This window comes from Panthera pardus, unplaced genomic scaffold, assembly GCF_024362965.1.
Source record: "Panthera pardus isolate Hobbes unplaced genomic scaffold, ASM2436296v1 HiC_scaffold_21, whole genome shotgun sequence".
Classification (NCBI taxonomy): domain Eukaryota; kingdom Metazoa; phylum Chordata; class Mammalia; order Carnivora; family Felidae; genus Panthera; species Panthera pardus.
In genome coordinates this window covers 37603780-37625098 of record NW_026526777.1, presented here as the reverse complement: position 1 = coordinate 37625098, position 21319 = coordinate 37603780, and the positions used below count along the sequence as shown (strand labels likewise).

General features: G+C 42.5%; 1 protein-coding gene and 1 long non-coding RNA gene across 4 annotated transcripts in view; one reads left to right on the top strand and one right to left on the bottom strand.

The window, feature by feature from the left end:
* LOC109254811 (uncharacterized) overlaps positions 1–21319 on the bottom strand; it is a 64740-nt gene that overhangs the window by 42555 nt on the left and 866 nt on the right. Inside the window, exon 1 of one of the 3 annotated variants that reach the window (XR_002074989.2) lies at positions 20449–20616. The exons of the other annotated variants lie outside the window; for them this stretch is intronic. This is a non-coding gene — a long non-coding RNA (uncharacterized LOC109254811). Of the gene's footprint in view, positions 1–20448; positions 20617–21319 lie in introns of those variants that run through there. 3 annotated transcript variants of the gene reach the window in all.
* LPGAT1 (lysophosphatidylglycerol acyltransferase 1) overlaps positions 20740–21319 on the top strand; it is a 76758-nt gene continuing 76178 nt past the window's right edge. The window contains exons 1-2 of the mRNA XM_053909139.1: positions 20740–20847; positions 21095–21286. Coding sequence (XP_053765114.1) covers positions 21161–21286 — 126 coding nt within the window. The 5' untranslated portion in view covers positions 20740–20847; positions 21095–21160. The remainder of the gene's footprint in view (positions 20848–21094; positions 21287–21319) is intronic.

Below are 21319 nucleotides of genomic sequence, written 5' to 3'. Positions count from 1 at the left end.
AAAAAAATTTTTTAAAAAAGAAGTGCTAGGTCTTGAAAACATGGTTAGTGGCAACATCAAGTGTACATTATTGTATATAGTATGCTATTTTTGCATCTATTTGTATTTATTTATATTTTTAATGACATCATTTATGCAAAGTATAAAAACACAATAATAGTAACCTATGGGAAAGGAAGAAGGAGGGTGGGTGGGATCGGGGCAAGAACACTGAGACTTCAACTTTATTTTCAAATTTTTCAAAAGAATCTTTTATGATACTTCTGGTTTTCTCCTGAAGGGTCCTGCGGGGTAATAGTTCCTTAAGTTTCCTGGACATTTTGGAAGGTAATGCTCTCATCTGACATGAAGTTGCCCTTTCAATGTTGACAGGCATACCTAATTCTGACATTCTGAAATTTGTGAACTTCATTTGCTCATTCTATCTTTACCATTGCAATTTTATCATTTAAAAATTTTTTTTTTATTTAAAAACAATTTTTAATGTTTATTTATTTTAGAGACAGACAGACAGAGCACAAGCTGGGGAGGGGCAGAGAGAGCCGGAGACAGAATCTGAAGCAGGCTGCAGGCTCTGAGCTGTCAGCACAGAGTCCGATGCGGGGCTCGAACTCACGAGCTGTGAGATCATGACCCGAGCTGAAGTCGGAAACTTAACCGACTGAGCCACCCAGGCGCCCCTACCATTGCAATTCTATTGGTGGTGCCCATATACAGTATGTTTAGAGCTTATTAGACCTAGGATTAAATCCTAGTTCTATCACTTTTTAGTGGCTTGGTGTCAAGTAAGTTATTTAATTCTGTTTCTTTGTCCGTAAAGTGGTAGCAACAAAGAGATTCCTCTCTGGCTGTGAGGCACTTCGTGGTGACTGACGTGGAGCTGGTCTCAAGAAATGCCAGCTTTTTAAAGACTTAAAGCATAGTCTTTCTTAGTCTTCAAACTACTTGTAGAATGAACGAATGAATTAATGAAGGAATGCATGCATGCATGCATGCATGCCAAGAGAATTATATTGTCTACAATGAAGTAGATATACTGAGAGAGCAGCCCAGGGATTTTTACATGAAAACATAAGTAATAGAGTAAAACAGCAGTTAGAGGTCATGCCTAAGTGTGTTTTAGAGGTAATGGAAGGATAAGTGAGCACTTTCAAGCACACCATCGAAGAGGAAGCTGATATGTCATTGTAAAACGTGTGATGCAAGAAACTAAGTTATCTCTACTAGCCTCAAACTACCATCACCAGCACGGGTGTGTCCCGTTATGTTAAATGATACATCACATAGATTACCTGCATTAACACAGAAGTCATGATCCAGAGTTAAATGGGTGCAGTAGTGCCTGGCTGGCTCAGTTGATAGAGCACATGGCTCTTGATCTCAGGGTCGTGAGTTCAAGCCCCAAGTTGGGCATAGAGCTTACTTAAACAAACAACAACAACAACAAAAATCAAAGAAATGGAAAGGAGAGGTAGGGAACTGTATAAGTTTAAACATAAAGATAGGATTTGGTTTTGAATGTAACAGCAGTGTGTTTAATATATGATCTTCTGAAGTTCCTAGGCAATGGACAGATAAGCCCTTTAACAAACCCACAATCAGAAAATTCAGAACAGTAAAAGTCCTGATCCCTTCTCTGACCACTTGAGGTTCTGAAGCCTCTTTGGAACAGAAGGTGGCTACTGTAAGTGTGGTCTATCTCACCAATAAGAAGCAAATGGGTATCATGTATCTCCTCTAGAGGAGATATTCTGAAAAGGACACATCAGCTATGTAGGATTCTAGCCAAAAATACATAACCCAAATCTAATCACTAGAAAACATCAGTCAAACCCACAATAAGGGATATTCTGTAAAATAATTGGCTTAAAAATGTCAATGTCATAAAAAAACAAAGATGGGCTCAGGCACTGTTCCAGGTGGAAGGAGACAAAAGAGATGTCACACTAAATACAATATGTATGTGGCCCCTGGAGTGGATCCTGTATGGGGAGAAAAAGTTGTGATAAAAGGCATATTGAGGCAATTGATAAAATTGGAATATGGATTGTATATTAGATAAAAGTATCTTATCAATGTTAAATTTCCTGAATTTGTTAACTGACCAGTGCTTACGTAGAGAGAACATCAAAAAAAATTTTTTTTATGTTTATTTATTTTTGAGAGAGCTGTTGGGGAGGGGCAGTGAGAGAGGGAGACAGAGGATACAAGCCAGCTCTGTACCAATAGCAGAGAGCCCGATGTGGGGCTCAAACTCATGAACCATGAGATCATGGCCTGAGCTTTAGTCGGTTGCTTACCCACCTGAGCCACTCAGGTGCCCCAAGAATATTCTTTTTTTTAGGAAATACACACTGAAGTTTTAAAGAGTCAAAGAGGTATGATATATAACCCACTATCAAATGATTTACAGAAAAATTTTCTAGATAGAGACAAATAGAGGAAAAAGAGAGTAATAGTGTAAAGGTAGCAAAATAAAAATTGATGAATCTTTGTAAAGCATATATGAGTTCTTTGTGCCGTTTTTGCAACTTTTCTGTAAACTTAAAGTTACATCAAAATTAAAGGTAAAGTCGGTTGAGCGTCCGACTTCGGCTCAGGTCATGATCTCATGGTTTGTGAGTTCGGGCCCCGCATGGGGCTGTGTGCTGACGGTTCAGAGCCTGGAGCCTGCTTCGGATTCTGCGTCTCCCTCTCTCTGTGCCCCTGCTCTGCTCACACTCTGTCTCTGTCTCTCAAAAAAGTGAATAAACATTTAAAAAAATATTTTAAAAGTTAAAGGTAATTTTAAAAAGTGCCCATGGATCACCTGAATCAGAATACTGGATGGAGTACAGGTGTCATTAAAGATGCAGACGCATGGGCCCTGCCACTGACTTCTGAAGTGGAAAGTCTGGGGGTAGAGCCTGGGAATTTTCATTGAAAAAAGTGATTCTTGGTGACTGTTCGTTTGAACACCACTGGAACGGACTTGAAATAGTTTTCTTAGCTTCATCAACAAAATGTCTTGAAGAATATTCCTCTTCCTGCACCTAATAGCCAAAATATATTATGTGCTTATCATATGGTGAGGACTGTATATATTTTCTCCAATTCTCACAATCATTTCTGTGAACTACAATTTGCTCTCTTTACAGATGAGGAAGTAGGGGCATAGAAAGGCTAAGTAAATTGCCAAGGTCACATGCTGTTAAGAGAGGGAGCCAGGATTTAAAATCTAAGGACAAACTGTCTTTAGGGCCACGTTCTTGCCACTACGCTATTGAGCCCAGCTGGGAAAACACATGTTCAGATTATAGGCTTTGGCTATCGTAAAACTGACATGTTGTTTGTCTCCTATAAATTCAGTCCTTAATTGCATATTAAGGAAGGACGCAGTGATGCAGCCAAAGCAATGAGCCTTATGAGAAGGCATGGAAGTTCCCCTGCCAGTTCTCCATCCTGGTGACAAGCCTTGGCTCTGTGATTAAGATAAGGCCACAGCCTGTTTGTTCTTCCAGATCACTATTGTGACTTTCCCATCCATTTTGTAGATCTTCTTCAGTCCACAGGTACCAGGCCAGGGAAGGTCTGGAAATACCTTCACCAAAAACAGATCCACTCTCAGCTTGAGAGGGTTTCCTCATTGAGGTGAAATGCCATAATAGTTTAAAACTATTTTAATTTTTTTTTTGAGAGAGAGAGAGAGGGTGAGGGAGGGGCAGAGAAATAGAGGGAGACACAGAATCCAAAGCAGGCTCTGAGCTGCCAGCACAGGGCCCAACGCGGGGCTGAACTCATGGACCGTGAGATCATGACCTGAGCCGAAGTTGGACGCTCAGCTGACTGAGTCACCCAGGTGCCCCAATAATAGTTTTAGACTAAGAAAAATTATCATCAGGAATTATCCCTGATGAAACCAGGGAAATGCTGTGACTAAAAAGAGGTAGGTATTTCCCAAGGAAACTGCACAGCCGGCCCTGCCTCCTCTGGTCCAGGGCACTGCCACCTCGCTAAGGCTCAATCCTCTATAGGGGAAACAGCCAGCCTACAGAAGAAAGCCCCAGGAAGCAGCTGGCCCCTCCCTGGACTCTCAACAATAACCCTGTAACAGTACTGCTTATACGGACAGAGCTGGACTAAAAACCAGCCTTCCAATTCTAAATCCAAGGAGGTCTTTCCATGAAATCAGGCTGCGTTCTGAATGAAAAAGATAAACACTGACAGTTGTTTGCAGTCATGATCTCATGTATTTTCATAGATGGATAAGTGCAACCCTTGTGGTCAAAAAACAAAACTGTGTTTCTCAGCTGCATTAATTGAAATGTAATGTGTAAAGAATTAGTGGTGAATTTTGTAATTGAGGACTCATCCTTTCTAACTGGAATAATGAAGAACTTCCAGCAAAAAACACATCTCTATTTTGAAGGGATTGAAGATCCACCTCCAGCTTAGTCCTAACATTGTGCAGTTGTTGTCATCCCTAAGAACCTTCAGGTGGCAGGTGACCGTGATCTTATCTACTGAAAACCCTAAGGAATCCACACAAAGAAACTATTACAGCTAATACATGATTTCATCAAGGTCCCAGGATACAAGATTAATACACACACAAAAACGTTTTCTATATAGTCACAATGAAAAAAAAATCTGAAAATGAAATTAGGAAACCATTTCTATTTACAATAGCATCAAAAATAACAAAATACTTAGGAATAAATTTAATAAAGACATATAAAACCTATACTCTGAAAACTACAAAATACCGTTGAAAGAAATTCAAGAAGATCTAAACAAATAGAGACTTAATATGGACACTGCCCCCCCACCAAGTCCCAGGGTGCCTGGGTGGCTCAGTTGGTTAAGTGTCCGACTTCGGCTCAGGTCATAACTTTGCAGTTCGTGAGTTCGAGCCCCATGTTGGGCTCTGTGCTGACAGCTCAGAGCCTGGAGCCTGCTTCAGATTCTGTGTCTCCCTCTTTCTCTGCCCCTCCCCTGCTCATGCTCTGTCTCTCTCTCAAAAATAAATAAAACATTAAAAAATATATATTGTACACTCCCCAGGACACCTTGGATGCAACACAATCCTTATCAAAATCCCAGTTGTTGTTTTTTCAGAAATCAACAAGCTGATCCTAAAATTCTTCTGGAAATTCAAGGGACCCAAAATAATCAAAACAATATTGAAACAGACAAGTGAAGATGAAAGATTCACACTTCCCAATTTCAAAACTTACTACAAAGCTATAGTCATCAAGACAATATGGTACTAGCATAAGTAGAGACATATATTTCAATAGATAGAATTGAAGGTCCAGAAGTACACCCTCACATTTATAATCAGTTGATTCTGACAAGGGTGCCAAGGCCATCCACTGGAGAAAGAATAGTCTGGGACAACTGGAGAGCCACATGCAAAAGAATGAGGTTGGACGCCCCACCTCACATCTCATACAAAAGTTAGCTCAAACTGGAGAAGCTAGAGCTCAAACTCTTAGAAGAAAACATAGGTGTAAATCTTTGAGATCTTGGATTAAGCCATGGTTTCATAGATATGACACCAAAAGAACAAGCAACAACAGCAAAAAATAGATAAATGTCACATCATCAAAATTAGACATTTTTGTTCTTTGCCATCAAGCAAGCGAAAAGAAAATCCACAGGACGGTAGAGAATACTTGCAAATCATATTATCAGGTAGGGGACTTGTATTTAGAATATGTAAAGTACTCTTACAACCTGAATATAACAAGACAACCCAATGTAAAAAGGGTAAAGTGTCTGAATAGATACTAGTGGCCAATAAGTGTATGAAAAGATACCCAATATCATTAAACATCAGGAAAATGCAAATCAAAACCACAATGAGATATTACCTCACGCCCATTAGGATGCCTAGGAGCAGAAAGAGGGAAAATAGCAAGTTTTGATGAGAATGTGGAAAAACTGGAAGCTTTACACATTCATTGCTGATGGGAATGTGAAACGGTGTAGCCATTTTGAAAAACAGACTGATAGTTCCTCAAAAGGGTAAACACAGAGTTACCATATGACCTAGCAATTCCACCCCCAGGAACATAACCAAGAGAACAGAAAACACATGTCCATGCAAAAACTTGTGCATGAATGGCGATAGCAGCAATGATTCATAATAGCCCCAAAGCAGAAACAACCCAAACATCCACGGGCTAATGAACTGGTAAATACAATGTGGTATTACTTAGACAATAGAATATTACTTGGCGATAAAAAGAAACACCGTTCCAATCCATTCTACAACATGGATGAACCTTAAAACATTCTGCTAAGTGATAGAAGCCAAACACAAAAGGCCATGCACTATGTGATTCCATTTATATAAAATGCCTAGAAGAGGCAACTCCATAGAGACATAAATAGAAGAGCCATTTCCTAGGGCTGGTAGTTTGGAGGGAAATGAGGGAATGACCGCTAATAGATATAGGGTTTATTGTTGGGGTGATGCAATGTTCTAAAATTGATTTTGATGATAGTTGCACAACTCTGTGAATATACTAAAAACTGTTCAACACTTTAAATGGGTGTATTATATGGTATGTGACTTGTAGTCAATGAAGCTGTTTAACATATATATGTGCCTGTATATACCCATATATTTGTATATATGACCATATATTTATATCCCTACATTCATAAAGGACCTCAGGTCTGTGTTTTTTCTTCCTTTCCTCTCAGTAAGAGCAGTTGCTCGGTAGGTACTCTTCACTGCTTATAAGTTTAATGTTTTAAAAATAGTAACACAAAATGAGGAAATTCCTAGTAACTCTTTCACTTATTGAGCCGGAGAAACATGAATTAAAAGCTCTGTAGATCAAAAGCGCTTGAAGGTGGCTGCAGATAGGTTTCCAGTTGGGGTGTAAAGAGACGACAAGGCCTTCTGCTGAGACTCAGGGGAGAGAAGGCAAATTAGAAGTTTAAGGTAAAGAGGATATTGTGTTTGAAATGAAACAGATGGAGGCGCCCAGGGGGCTCAGTCAGTTAAGCATTGGACTCCTGATTTTGGCTCAGCTCCTGATCTCACAGTGCTTGGGATCAAGCCCCGCTTTGGGCTCTGAGCTGACAGCAAGTATCCTGTTTGGGATTCTCCCCCTGTCTCTCTACCCCTCCTCCACAGCCTCTCTCTCCCTCAAAATAAATAAATATTAAAAAAAAAAAAAAAAAGAAATGAAATAGATGGTACGGAAGCTGATCATGGATATACGAAAGGATTTCCAAGTGGCTCAGAGAGCCTGATTGAGTCCAGATGCCATATTGTACTGGGCTGTGTGCTTTTTTTTCCACTGAGCCCAATATCGTCAATATGGGTTGGACAAAAAATGGATTTAGGGCCCATCCCTGGTTTTGCAGGGTAGGTGTAATAAGAATATGACCAGGAGGGCAAGTTGAGGGTACTAGTTGGAGTGATAAATGAGGTGAGAGATGCTCAGTGAGAGAGGGAGTGGGGGGCAAGGGAAGAGTGGGGGGTTCCAAGTTGGGAGGGATGGACAGAGCTGGAAGGACAGGAGGTCATGATCAGAGGCTGGAACAATGGAGCTTAAGATATCATAACTGAAGCAGTTTTGGGTGTTGACAAGGTCCAAGGAGAGCCTGAGAGTGCGTTGGTGGTGGGTAGGTGCTACAGAATCCCTAAATATGCATCCTTGGAGCTGCTAAATGCTAAGGCTGCCTTTTAGCTTTTCTGACTGAATCAATCAACATTGGGGATAGAGGCAGAATTCATTGTTACCTTTAAAAGAGAGAGAGAATAACATGCCTGCCTCTTCCACACACACAATTGACCCCCAGATCATCTAAACTCATCTTGGCCACCTTTGTAAGATTTCAGAGTTTTTTCATTAACCTTATTTTTAGTGCTTTTGTAATGAAATTAAGTTAAAACTGCTAAATATAGCCAAGTAACATAATTGGGTATTATTTTGGGTATAAATTTGGGTATAATATTTGGGTATAATTTTGGGTATAATTGGGTATTTACCTAGTAATTCCTAGAGGGTATACTTTAATAATATTAAGGTATGCTAATTATTACTTTGCAAAGAAAACACTTATGTACTTTACATGTATAAAAAGAAGTTTCTGCAGGTTTATTAGAGACTTGAGGTTAAATATAAATGAGAAAAAGACATAGCAGAGCTGTGTTTAAGTGTAAATTTTGATTCTATGACATCAAGCTTGTTTCATCATTGTTTGCTCCGTTCACAGTCCTCACCTCTTATTTCTAAAGCCATCAATTCTTTTTCTGGTGCAAAAAGGAGAGCAGCAACAAATAAGTTTTATATACTGTTTCCTCTTGCTCCTAAAAAGATGGGACAATTTGCAAAGGATGTTAAAATTATCATAAAGCCACAATGACAATCCTGATAATAATTTGCTTAGATATCTTCAGTTTAGAAATATGAGTTAAGAAAGCAGGGAGGGGCATGGGGAATTAAAAAAAAAAGAAATATGTATTAAGAAAGGAGACAGAAGCAAATGATTATTTGGAAATACCACGAGAGGCACGGCTCCATACCAACAAAACCTAGGTAAGTAGTTCATGGTAACTATTAGACCACTTTTTAGTAGGAGGAAAACATTTTAGAGCAACTCCAGGTACGAGAGCTCCTGGCTTCACTGACAGCAAGTCTATTTGGGATGAGGTGTGGTTCATAGGCTATAAAGAAGACTGTTTTCCTTGTGGAACACCTTGATTGAAGGCTCTCGCTTAAGGCAGCAAGTTAAGGAGCTATAATTTTTTCTTTATAGTCTTTGATTCTTGTAACAAAGGCCCAGGCCAGATAGTTTACACTTTGGCTGGGATGATATCCTCTGGGTCTACCTTAGTGTTTCAGTGCTTAGAACAGTGTCATTAGACTAGTCCTATGCGGAATTTAAAGTTCAGATTTGACTTTTACACTTGAGTTAATCCATGTAGTCTTGGAAATAGCATTTCCAACCTCTCACTATGCCCTGCCAACTTTACCTCCTAAACTTCTCTGAAATGTCTCTTCTTCTCAACTCCGTAGCCACCACCTGAACCCAAGCTACCATCCTCTCTCACCTGGATACCCCAATAATCTTACTGGTTTTTTGACTCCAGGTCTATCTTCCTACACTTAGTTTTCCATACAGCAGCCAGTATGTGAGCCTTAGAGAAAAATGAGATCATGTAACTACTAGGGTGACAACCCCAGCCTACTTTCTCCTGGTCTCTTTAACATGAGAAAGAAGTAATTTTATGTCTTCCTTAAGTTACCATTACTGCACTTTGGGCTTTTCTGTCATGCACAGCCAAACCTGATTCTAATGAATAAAACATGTGCTTGAAAGTCAAGAATGCAAGAGTTTAGACATCAGGTTGCCATCTTGGTTTCACTTCTTGTAAGCCCTATGACCCCAGTAGATTAGTTACCTAATCTTTCTAAGCCTTTCCCTTCTCACATGTGGAATCAAGACAACATTCCTCAAGGGTGGTTGTGAGGAGAAAATTAGATGGACTATATAAAGTATCTAGCACTGTGCACAGTACATTCTTAATAAATGTACTCTGTCTAATTATATCTGGGGATTTTGACAGGCCAATATGGGACACGGGGACAGCTGTGGACATTCAGAGGTTATCCACATCTAGAAGGTTAGCATGGCAGTAGTGGACCTCATGGCTTGGAAGATGAATAGACTAGAAACAGAGAAATGCTTCAAAAATCTCAAATCCAGCCAATGGCATGAACAATGGAACTGAAGCGGCTACTTACTGAGCCCATTTTTCTGTCCCAGGCACATTCTGGGGGTTAAAGCCACAATGATAAACAAAACACACATGATTCTTGCACTCACAGAATTTACAGCCTGGTGTGAGAATCAGACATTAAGCTACTAGTGAGCAATTATATGACAAACTGTGGTTAAGTACTATGAGGGAGAGGAACAGAATGTTTAGAGACTTGTGTCAGGGTGGGGGTCCTAACGTAATGACGTAGGATTAAGCTGAGATATGAAAGATGAACCTGATTTGACTAAGGGAAAAGAAGCAGAAAGTACTTTCCCCACAGGGAAATGAAAAGCAAAGACTCTGAGGTGGAAAGGTGCTTAATGGGTTCCAGTAAATAAGATGAAGCCAGTGTACCTGGATTGGTGAGTCCCAGGGGGGGCCTTGCATGGGACAGGCTGGAGAGGCTGGTCTTACAGAGCCTCATATGCCATTATAAAGGGTTTTAGTCTAAGGATGAGATTCTTCCAAAATGGTACCTACTCTCTTTCAGTGTTTCTTAAACGTGCCCAACCATAAGAATCTCCTGGGGCTCTTTTTAATTCCAGACTTTACTGTATACAAAATCCCCTGAGGAGAATAAGCTGGTGGTTGAATGTCATTTAATTCAGTGTAACAGAGAGTTACTGAAACTTTACCAAAGCCTCATGTAAGAATTTAAACTATATAATTAATATGAATTGAACAGCACTAAATGTTTAAAATCTCATACTTGAAGAGGCAGCATTTTAGCGTCACTTTTGCCCAGAGCTTTGTTTGATTCATGGTACTTAAAACAGGAACCTGTGTCTACAAGATTACACAATAGAAACCAAAAGATGAGATGTTCTTTATTGACAGTTCCTAATTTACAGCCAGGTAGTATTTCAGGGGAAGGTTTATCAGTTTGCATTTCCCCACAGAAGCAATATTCCGGGAGGGAAGGGGTACAGAAGCAGGGCCTGCCAGGCTTTGATGACAGAGGGCGCAACCCTAACTCCAGGGCCTGTTGGTGGCTGTGTTGGGAGGGAGAAGCTGGTCCAGGATCCCAACCCCCAGCCCTACTCTGGGCTTTCTCAAAGTTGTGTGGTGGCCAACAACTGATTCCAGACAATGTTTTAAAATTATTTTTTCATTTTTTCCAGGGGAACTAGTCAAACAATTCATGAGCAGAGAAAAGTGTTTCTACTCATTTGTAAAATTTTGTTGGTTTCTTATCATGATAAGCGTACTCTTAAATCAACATCATTTATCTCCCCCATTCTGCATCCACTTCCTCTCTGGTAACCATCAGTTTGTTCTCTACAATTAAGAGTGTGTTTCTTGGTTTGCCTCTCTCTTTTTCTCTTTTGCTCATTTGTTTTGTTTCTTATATTTCACATATGAGTGAAATCATAGGGTATTTATCTTTCTCTGACCGATTTATTTCACTTAGCATTATGTCCTGTACCCTCTAGATCCATCCATGGTTTTGCAAATGGCGTGATTTCATTCTTTTTTATCCATTCATCTTCTTTATCTATTCATCTGTCATTGGACACTTGGGCTGCTTCCATCGTTTGGCTATTCTACGTAATGATTGCAAACAATTTAGATCTCCATTTTGGTTTATGCTTAGAAGATGAAGTTTGAAAGAAACAAAGGATTTGAAAGTGTGTTTTATAAAATGTTTCTTAAAGACATTTCAAGAGGAAACTACTTGTAAGGAAATTCTTTCCTTACCCTTCTTACTTCTTTCAACCAATAAGTACCTGCCTATCCTCAAGGGGTTATTGTTAGCATTCAATAAGATGTGTGTGCATGTGTGTGTGTGAGAAAGAGAGAGAGAGACAGAGGGAGAGAGAGAGAGAATGAGAGATGGGGGGGCGGGGAGAGAGAAAGAACTTTGTTGACTACAAAGCACTGGAGAAATTCAAGGCGGCATAATTTTCATTACAACAGGGTCTCAGCCAACAGGCTTAGTCCTTAAGATAACAAATTAACTTTAAACACACAGCTGGATTATCAGCAGAGTGAAATTTTTTGTTCAAACCCCTTAGGATTTAAGCTGATGAGAACCACAGAAAGAGCCAAGCTACATCGCAGAAGACTTGGCTAAGAGAGGGAAATTTAACCCTGGTAAGGGCAAGTAATATGCTTTCAAGGAAACATTAAACACACTATCAGCCCTGAATGGCTTGTTAACTAACCTCTGGTGTATCAGCTCATCAGGGAGCAGGTATAATAGAGAAAAGGTAGGGTGGGTAGGGAAGCTGGGCCTCTGTAACCTGCTAAAGGGACTGCTTGGGGACCCAGGGGTCAGGAGACCACATATGGTCATCAGCCATTTGCCGGGACTGAGTAGTTTCCTGGGATGTGGACTTTGAATGCTAAAATCATGAAAGTCCTGGGTCAACCAGGAGAAACTAGTCCCCATAAGGACACCCTAGCTCTATTTCTGATACACTCTATGATGAACAAGCCACATCATTTCTCCACACCTTATTTCCCCTGTTCATAAGTGAAATTATCCTGTGTTCCTTCTCTATAGGGAAATTCCTCTTCCTTATCAGACATCACTAAATTCTACCCCCCACACACACCAGAATGTAGATGCTCCAGTGGGTTTTTTGTTTTTTTTTAATTTATGGGAAAGCCCAGAAATATTGGATATTTATGGGATCAAAGATTCCAGAACAAGCTAGGAGCTTCTTGTCCATGGTAGGTCTTGGAGTTGTGAAAGGAAGCTAGAGATGAGATTCAAGGGGGTCTCCTGAGGATGGAGGTGAGGGCAGAGGAAGGGAGAACAAGGTAGTTCAGAGCAGCTAGTCAGGATTCTGTTTCCAGAAATAAGTCAGTGCTGGGAAATTCTGTGCACAGAGTCCCGGGAAATTGCCAAGCTGGGATTCAGGTAACCGTGGAGAAAGAAGTCTTCTGCGGAAACTAAGGGGAACCCAGGACATTGAGAAGACTCAGCTTTTGGAAGGGTCTAGAGAGGCGGAAGAAAGTGGATCTGGCTTTACAGGGGAAGGCGGAGCTTGGAAGGACAGAGGGATTGAAAGGATACAGCTACGAGGACCAGCAGAGATGAGTTGGAGCAGCTGGTACTCGTTGGCACTCTGAGGCGGAACACCACAAGACCGTGCACCTGGAACTTCTCGACTCTGTGCGGTTTGAACGCTGAGACCTCTTTCAAGTGCAGGCTCCCAAGTGGGCGGTTAATTGTGGCTATCCACTGCGACACGTGTGCAGAAGGAACGTGTGAAAGCAAAGAATTGAGTCAAAACCGTGAAGTGCTCTGGGTGAATGCAGTAGGAAATCAGAGAAGGGACTCTGGAGTCCTGGACAAGAAGACAAACTCCCCGTGGTTGTTCGAAGATGGTCCAAAAGAAAGAAGGACGGTATTCTAGGTATGAAGAGCAGCCACGAAATGAAGCTACGGGATGTGCTCGTTTAAAAGCAGAGCAGGCTGGGTGGAAGTAAACGAGAATTGAAGTGGAATCTGACAGTGTTTCCCAACCTTTAACTGTATGGCACTCATTAAAAATGGTCATAATAATGTAGGGTAAACGGAGGCCGCCCTCACAGCACCAGGCTCTGCCACGTGAACCTAAGTGAAACCCACTGGTGTGCATAACCCGTTGGCTGATAAAGTCTAGAAGGAGTGAGGGACTGGGTATTGAAGGCCCTGAAGTAAATCAGATAGAGACATTCAGACTAGATTTGTTATGACGCTGGGAGACATTGTCAAAACTTGAAAGGGAAAATGCAATGTTAAATATGGTACTTTAAGGAAAACACTACGACCACATAATGTAGGATGCATTGGGAATAGGTGATAGTTTGAGATTAGAGAAAGGATGCTATTTTAAGAATAAAAGAAAAAATATTCTTTTGCATAGTCCGTGATTCAGTTGAAGTACTTGTAGTTACTAAATATTACTGAAACAATCATGTTTAAAAGATTGAAATACATTTTGGAATGAAGTATTAGCAATCTTATTTCTTCTGGCTTGGTTTGCATGATAATGATGTCACCATCCTATTTGTCAATTAAAAAAAAGAAATTATTTAAACTTTTTTTTTAGAGAGAGCACGCATAAGTAGGGGAGATGAGGAGTGGGGCAGAGGGAGAGAGAGAGAGAGAGAGAGAGAGAGAGAGAGAATCTCAAGCAGGCTCCATGCTAAGCATGGAGCCTGATGAGAGGCTCGATCCAAAGACCCTGGGATTGTGACCTGAGCTGAAATCAAGAGTCAGATCCTCAACCAACTGAGCCACCCAGGCACCCCCCTAAAAGAAAGTATTTAATATGAATAAATCAAACAAACATTGAGTTAAGAAATTTGTTTCCAGGATGCCTGGGCAGCTCAGTTGGTTGAGCGAACAACCCTTGATTTCAGCTCGGGTCACGATCCCAGGGTCATGGGATCAAGCCCTGTATCATGCTCTGTGCTGAGCATGGAGCCTTCTTGAGATTCTCCCTCTCTCTCTCTCTCTCTCTCTCCCTCTCTCTCTCCCTCTGTCCCTCTCCTCCCCAATTAAAAATAATTTTTTTAATTCATTTCCTACCATATATAAGGCACTAAGCTAGACACCAGGAAAATAATAAGAAAGATGATGTAGAACTCCTAACCTGAGCAGAGATCCTGAAATATAACATATCCAGGCTTGTTAGAAGGTAGTAAGCACTGAGGCAGAAGCATACATATGGAGGAAGAGGCAATGAATTCTGAAGTGGTGGGAGACTGTTTGATATCTTAGCTGGACCACAAGGAATGAATATAATCAAATGGATGCAGAGAAGGTAAGAGCGTGAACAAAAAAATGCATGAACTTTTTTTGGTTGCACTGCGCATCCTTTCAAGAGGGTGAGAACCTTAGCATGGCTAGAATAATAGAGTACGGTGGGCGGGGGGGGGGGGGGGCGGACACAAAACAGGGGAGGGCTCAGAAGGGAGTGATAAGAGGTGAGACTGGAAAAGAGTAGCATCTCTGAAACTTCCTCTCCCTCTCTCAGTGGAGAAGAGATTTTCCACCGATCTCTCTCAGAGAGGCAGTATAGTGTGTGGTCAGAAGCGTGGGCTCTGGAGCCTGAGAACCCATCAAGAGAACTGGAAATCAAGTCTCAGCCCTGCCACCTGCCAGGCAGACCATCTGTTCTCTCCATCCATAAAATATGTCTAACAATACGGTCCTTATAAGGTCTTTGTGAAGACTGAATGAATTAATTCAGGTATGCCATTGAGAACGGGGCCTGGAATGTAGAAAGTGATCGATACATCAGCTATTATTACCATTCTAACATAATCAGCAATAACATCATTATTTTGGCTCTTATGTTAGGAAAATACAATTTTATAAATTATTTATTTAAGAGAGAGAGAGAGAGAGAGAAAGCATGTGAGCAGAGGAGGGGCAGAGGGAGAGAGAGAATCGTAAGCAGACTCCACACCCAGTGCTGAGCAGGAGGCGGGGCTGAGCCGAAATCAAGAGTCAGACACTTAACTGACTGAGCCACCCAGGCGCCCCAGGAAAATACGATTTTAAATCTGAATCTGTCTTATTCATAGATGTACTATATGACTTCCTAGGTTTTGTCAGGATAAGAACTTGCTGAAATCGCCTTCTCCAAAATATCTTACAAGAATACTCATCTACTACAGTACCTGAGAATCTACCACTGCACATGAATTAAGGCTCAGGGGATTTTAGGAGGGCCTTTATAAAGTGTTCAGACTTTAGGAAGAGGGAACATGTAGCCACGAGCAGCTCAGCAGGGATTAGTTTACCACATTAGGTAGGAACGACAGGGCTGAAACAAGGAAATGCAATGTTGGACAGGTAAGAAAGAAAGTTCCAGCTTGGAGGGTTGTCTGGTGTGTGTGTATGGGGGTTCTTAGGCAGGGTCTTCAGTGCCTTCTGGAAACTAGGGACCATTTTAGTATTAACAGGGGAAAAGGGAAGGAAGTTGAAAAGGAGAGGGGTGCAGACAAGAAGAGAGAATTGTTTACTTCACAATATTGTTTAGGGCCAACCTTGTTAATAAAAAGTTGCTGAAATGACTTACATCAAACTGTAGTCAAGTCTTGATGATTTGACCCAACTTGTCTAAAAAATATTAAGGCTATAATCCCTAATACATTTTATATAAAATGATTACTGACACTAATATAAAAGAAAAAATATATTTTATATGTATATTAATATATATATTAATATAATATATATATATTTCCCTTTTGATTTGAAGTTAAAGCCGACAGCTGTCAGAATTTGATTCTCTTGGGGTGCTAATGCCTGGTTTACAACTCTGGTGATGGGGAGGAACCATGTGAAGTCATCCTACACTTATAACACTGCCGACGGGGCTTCCCCTTAGACAGGAAATAGTCACAGGGGCTCCAGTGCAGAGAGCAGCCCAGGGAAGGTGAAATGTTTTTGTAATTGCTACTAGGAAAAGAGAGAGCCCGGGGGGATTCTTCTGCCCAAGGGAGTCCCTTCCTGGTTATAACCTAGTTTGTTAGGTGTATGTGGACCAGATGGGTGGAATCAAACCTTCTGAGATGTTGTGGTTAGATTGTTTTAAAGTGTCTGGAGACTCCTGGAAATGTAAGAAGTCATATTTCTCCTCCAACGGACCATCTTCTTGTGGTCCAAATGTGGGCTTTTGAAACCGAAACTATAAGGCCTGTGGCTATAGCCACATATAGGGTGGCGTCTGTTCTCCCCTATCCCCTACTGAAGGATATATGAAGGCTCTCAAATTCTTGACTTAATGTTTGTGTTTTGATAAACATAGCTCTAAGGTAGCAGGGAGCTATTGAGGAAGGTCCTTGCTTTCTACAGATCTCTCTAGAAAAACTGGCTTTCTCAAACTTCTTGTTACAGTCATTCAAAGCATTTATACATCTGGCTGCCTGTGCTGTTTTGGAAATAAGCTACCAAAAAAAAAAAAAAAAACACCAAAAAACATCTCAGGAGGGTACCTAAGTGGGTTGAAAGGCGACAGGGGAAAGAAAAGGTTTACGTAGGTAGGTATTTTATATCTAGAATGAACTCTGAAATACAATAAATAAAGCATCATCTGATATTGTTCCCTGAAGTCAGCTCAAATGCAGATTCCTAACCATTGTAGGTACTGCATTGGCTTGAAACCGAATGTGCTGCGATTAGAAAAATAAGCCCTTTTATTCACCCTGGACAACAAAAGACCAGGGTATATCTACACTTGGAATATGGTGTATTGCTTTGTTTGCTTAACTTCAAGAAAAGTCTAATGAGGCAGGAGCCAGTCAAGAGGAGAACAGCTAAAATAATCAGAATTAGGGCTTCTACATCCCTTCCATAAGGAGCTACTTAAACAGCAAAATTCTGCAGTGTAAACAGTAGAAGGATGATGTTATGACTGAACTGACACAGCTATGACTGAACTGTGTCCCCTAAAGCTCATATATCGAAGCCCTAGCCCTCAGGACCTCAGAATGTGACTGCATTTGGAGAGAGGGCCTTTAAAGAGGTAATTAAGTTAAAATGGGAGTCATTAGGGTGGGCCCTAATCCAATGTGACTGGTGTCCTTATAAGAAGAGATTGAGATACACAGAAAGAGACCGACATCAGACACATGTGCACACACAGCAACAACCATGTTAAGACATAGGAAGTAGGCAGCTATCTACAAACCAGAGAGAAGGGCCTCAGGAGAAAGCAACCCTGTTGGGAAGGAACTTCCTTAGAGACTTCAGAGAGAGTGTGGCCCTGCCAATACCTTGATCTTAACCTCCTAGCCTCCGGAATTGTGAGAAAATAGATTTCTGTTGTCTAAGCTCCGCAGTCTGTGGTACGTTGTTATAGCAGCCAAAGCTGACTCATACAGATCAGAACAGATACGATCAAATAATGTAGAATTATGAAGGGTCTAGAAAAGAATGTAATTATCTCAGGATACCTCTAGGTCAGGTTTTCTTAAAGTAAGGTCTGCATATTACCCACATCAGAATTACCTATGATACTTTTCAAAATGCAGGCTCCAGGCCCCTCTGGAAGTACTAACGTGTTCTGGGGTGAGGTCCAAGAATCTATCCTTTGAATAGACATCCCAAGGTATTTTGCATACTAAAGTTTGAGACCCACTATTCAAGGTCCTGCTCAACCTCTGGACCTTTTCTGGGCCTGGCTGGCTAGTACTAATTACATAGTAGCAAGTGCTGGTGTATCTGTGCTCTGGCAGATTCTCAGTGATCCAGGAACCAAGTATAAATCCCATTGTACATATTAAGTGTCAGCCAGTGTTTACCAGCATATGAGGAATCCTGAATGGGATAGATCAAATAGAATCCATGCCTCACCTATCTTATTCACTTAAGAATATAATGATATATAAAAAAGAACTTATACAACCCAACACCAAGAAAACCAACAGTCCAATTAAAAAATGGGTAGAGCACATGAGTAGATATTTTTCCAAAGAAGCCATACGAATGACCAACAGACACATGATAGGATGCTCAACATCACTAATCAACAGAGAAATGCAAATCAAAACAGTAAGATATCACCTCATACCTGTCAGAATAGCTAAACTAAAAAACATAGGAAATAACGAGCGCGGGCAAGGCTGTGGAGAAAAAGGAGCCCTCATGCATTGTTGGTAGGAATGCAAGCTGGTGTAGCCACTGTGGAAAACAGTATGGAAGTTTATAGAAAAACTAAAAATAGAACTACCATATATGATCCAGCAATTCCACTACTGGGTATAAAGAAAACAAAGACACTAATTCAAAAAGATCTATGCACCCCCATGTTTATTGCAGCATTGTTTACAAGAGCCATGATATGGAAGCAAGCAACCATATGTCCATCCATAGATGAATGGATGAAGAAGATATATATTATAGTGGAATATTACTCAGCCATAAAAAAGTGAACTCTTGCCATTTGTGAAAACATGAATGATCTAGAGGATATAATGCCAAGTAAAATAAATCAGAGAAAGACAAATACCATATGATTTCACTCATATGTGGAATTTAAGGAACAAAACAGAGGAATAAACAAACAAACAAACAAACAAAACCCAGATTCTTAACTACAGAGAAGAAACTGGTGGTTGCTGAGGGGAGGTGGGTGGAGAGATGGGGGAAATAGGTGAAGGGGATTAAGAATACCCTTACTGGGGGCGCCTGGGTGGCTCAGTCGGTTAAGCGTCCGATTTCGGCTCAGGTCATGATCTCGCGGTCTGTGGGTTCAAACCCCGCGTTGGGCTCTATGCTGACAGCTCAGAGCCTGGAGCCTGTTTCAGATCCTGCGTTTCCCTCTTTCTCTGACCCTCCCCTGTTCATGCTCTGTCTCTCTCTGTCTCAACAATAAATAAATGTTAAAAAAGAAATTAAAAAAAAAAAAAAGAATACCCTTACTGGGATGAGTAATGTATAGAATTGTTGAATCATTATATTGTGCACCTGTAACTAATATAACACTGTATGTTAACTATACTTGAATAAAAAAGAATATAATGGTATCTTTTGAACAACAATAATCTACAGTATGAATATTTTTTCTCTCACGAGATTTATTTAAAGATGTTACTATGTTGGTACCTATATTCTCAGAGAAAATACAAAGGAATAGAAAGGGCATATCTAACTTTTCTTTGCTACACATTAGTTGAAATTATACGGAAAGTTCTCTGATAGGGTCTACCCCTTTTTATGCCCCACACAACTGTATATATTAGTGAAAGAGATAAATAACATCTATAAATAAAAACAAATTAATAATAGGTGGAAAGGAATTCTAATCAATTCTTTCAGCCAGGCTCTGTGCTTTCATGCATGGGAATAGAGGGAATAGAATGGAGGGAATGGGAATAGAAGGCATTCTTTCATATGGCATAAAAGTGAATTTTCTTTCTTTCATTTGTGGACCAAGGAGGGAATTAGAAATAGTTGAGAGTCCCAAGCAAACACAGTAACAAATATCATCAAAATAGAATAGGTGGCATTCTGATTTAAACGTGGCAGTTCACTTAGGGACATGTAAAAACTGCTCCCCAGCCATTAACAAATTTGATTAAGGGATATCATCCCTTTTTTTTTTTAAGCTGAAATTTAGGTAGGCCATTTGAGAATGTTCAAGTGGGCAGGTCATTGGGTCATTTTGCCTACTCTCCTTATGGCCGTCCAGAATTTGAAACAGAATGCAGCTCCAGTGTCCCAGGAGTGACCTGGTCTGCCCAGGGGTACCTATGGCCACTATTTTTTGAGCACTTATTCAGTGGCAGGCTCTGCCTAAGTGCTTTTCCCTCCTTGACTAACTAAATTTCAGTGTCTCTGGGTAGACCACTCACTCATTCCCACTGGATTCCTATTTTTTTTTTCTTTAGGGGGATGGGGGTGGGGACGTGGATGGGCGATTGGAACTGTCATTACTGTTCTGGGTGTTCTCTAGAAACAGGAATTCTGACCCTTAAGATGAATTGATTTTAAACTCTAGACCTTTATACTCTGGGGAGGTTCAGAAGAGAAGCCGTGAGAGCAACTGGGTTTTATTAGGAAAGGAAAGAGGGCATCCAGCCTCCCAGGAGACAGCTTCCCAGTTTGGGCAGTAATGGGTTGGTCCGACGCGGGAGAGCGCTAACAATGAGAACCGGCCGTGTGGTCTGAAAGGCGGCTCTCGATCGGACCGCGGCACTCCTCGTGTGGTGTAAGGACAGCTGCTCCTTACCAGACCGTTCTCAGCCGCCCTCCTCCTGGGAACGGGGCTCGGCGAGGTCCCGCCGGCCTAGGGACCAGGCAGCCCCAAGGGCCGGGACCCGAGGACCAGCGGGATCGGGGACGCGGGCGGCGGCTGCCGAGCCTTCATTAGAGGGCGCTCTGGGGGCGGCTCCGCCGAAGTCTCGGCTCCCGCCGCTTCCTCCCCGCCGCCCCTCCCCGCCACCCCGGCGAACGCGGCCGGGCCCCGGGGAGCGAGTCTCAGCGCCGCGGGGACCGGGCGCGGGCCGCGCCGCAGCCGGAGCGGGGCCGGGCCCCGCCGCCGCCTCCTTCCGCCGGCCCCGCCGCCGGCCATGCATTCTTCCGGCTCCTCTGGCTCCCGCAGCCCGGGCCGGGGCCCGGCCCGCCCGAGGTAACCTCCGGCTCGGCGGGCGCAGGCCCGGGGCTGCGGCGGCGCCGGGCCCGGAACGGCGCGGAGGGGGCGGGGAAGGGGTGTCGTCGTCGTGCGGTCCGGGGAGGAGGCGGCGGCGGCGGCATGAGGGACGAGGGCGCGGTAGGCCCCGAGGAGGAGGCGGGGGCGCGGGGCATCCGCCCGCCTCCCCGGACCCGCCCCGGTGACAGGTCCGGCCCCTGAGTCCCCGCCGTCCCTCTGTCCGCAGGCAGCCGCGAGGGTTATAGGGTGCCCGCGCGCCCGCTCGCGCCGCGCCTCAGCCGCCGCCGCGTCCATGACCGCGACCCCTCGGCCGGGGACACCCGCCGCCGCCGCCGCCGCGCAGCACCGCGCCCCGGGCCGCCGGCCCCCGGCCCCGCTCGCCCCCGCGCTCCACCGCCCGCCGTCCGCGCCAGCCGAGGTGAGCCCGGCACGCGAGCCGCCCTCGCCGCCG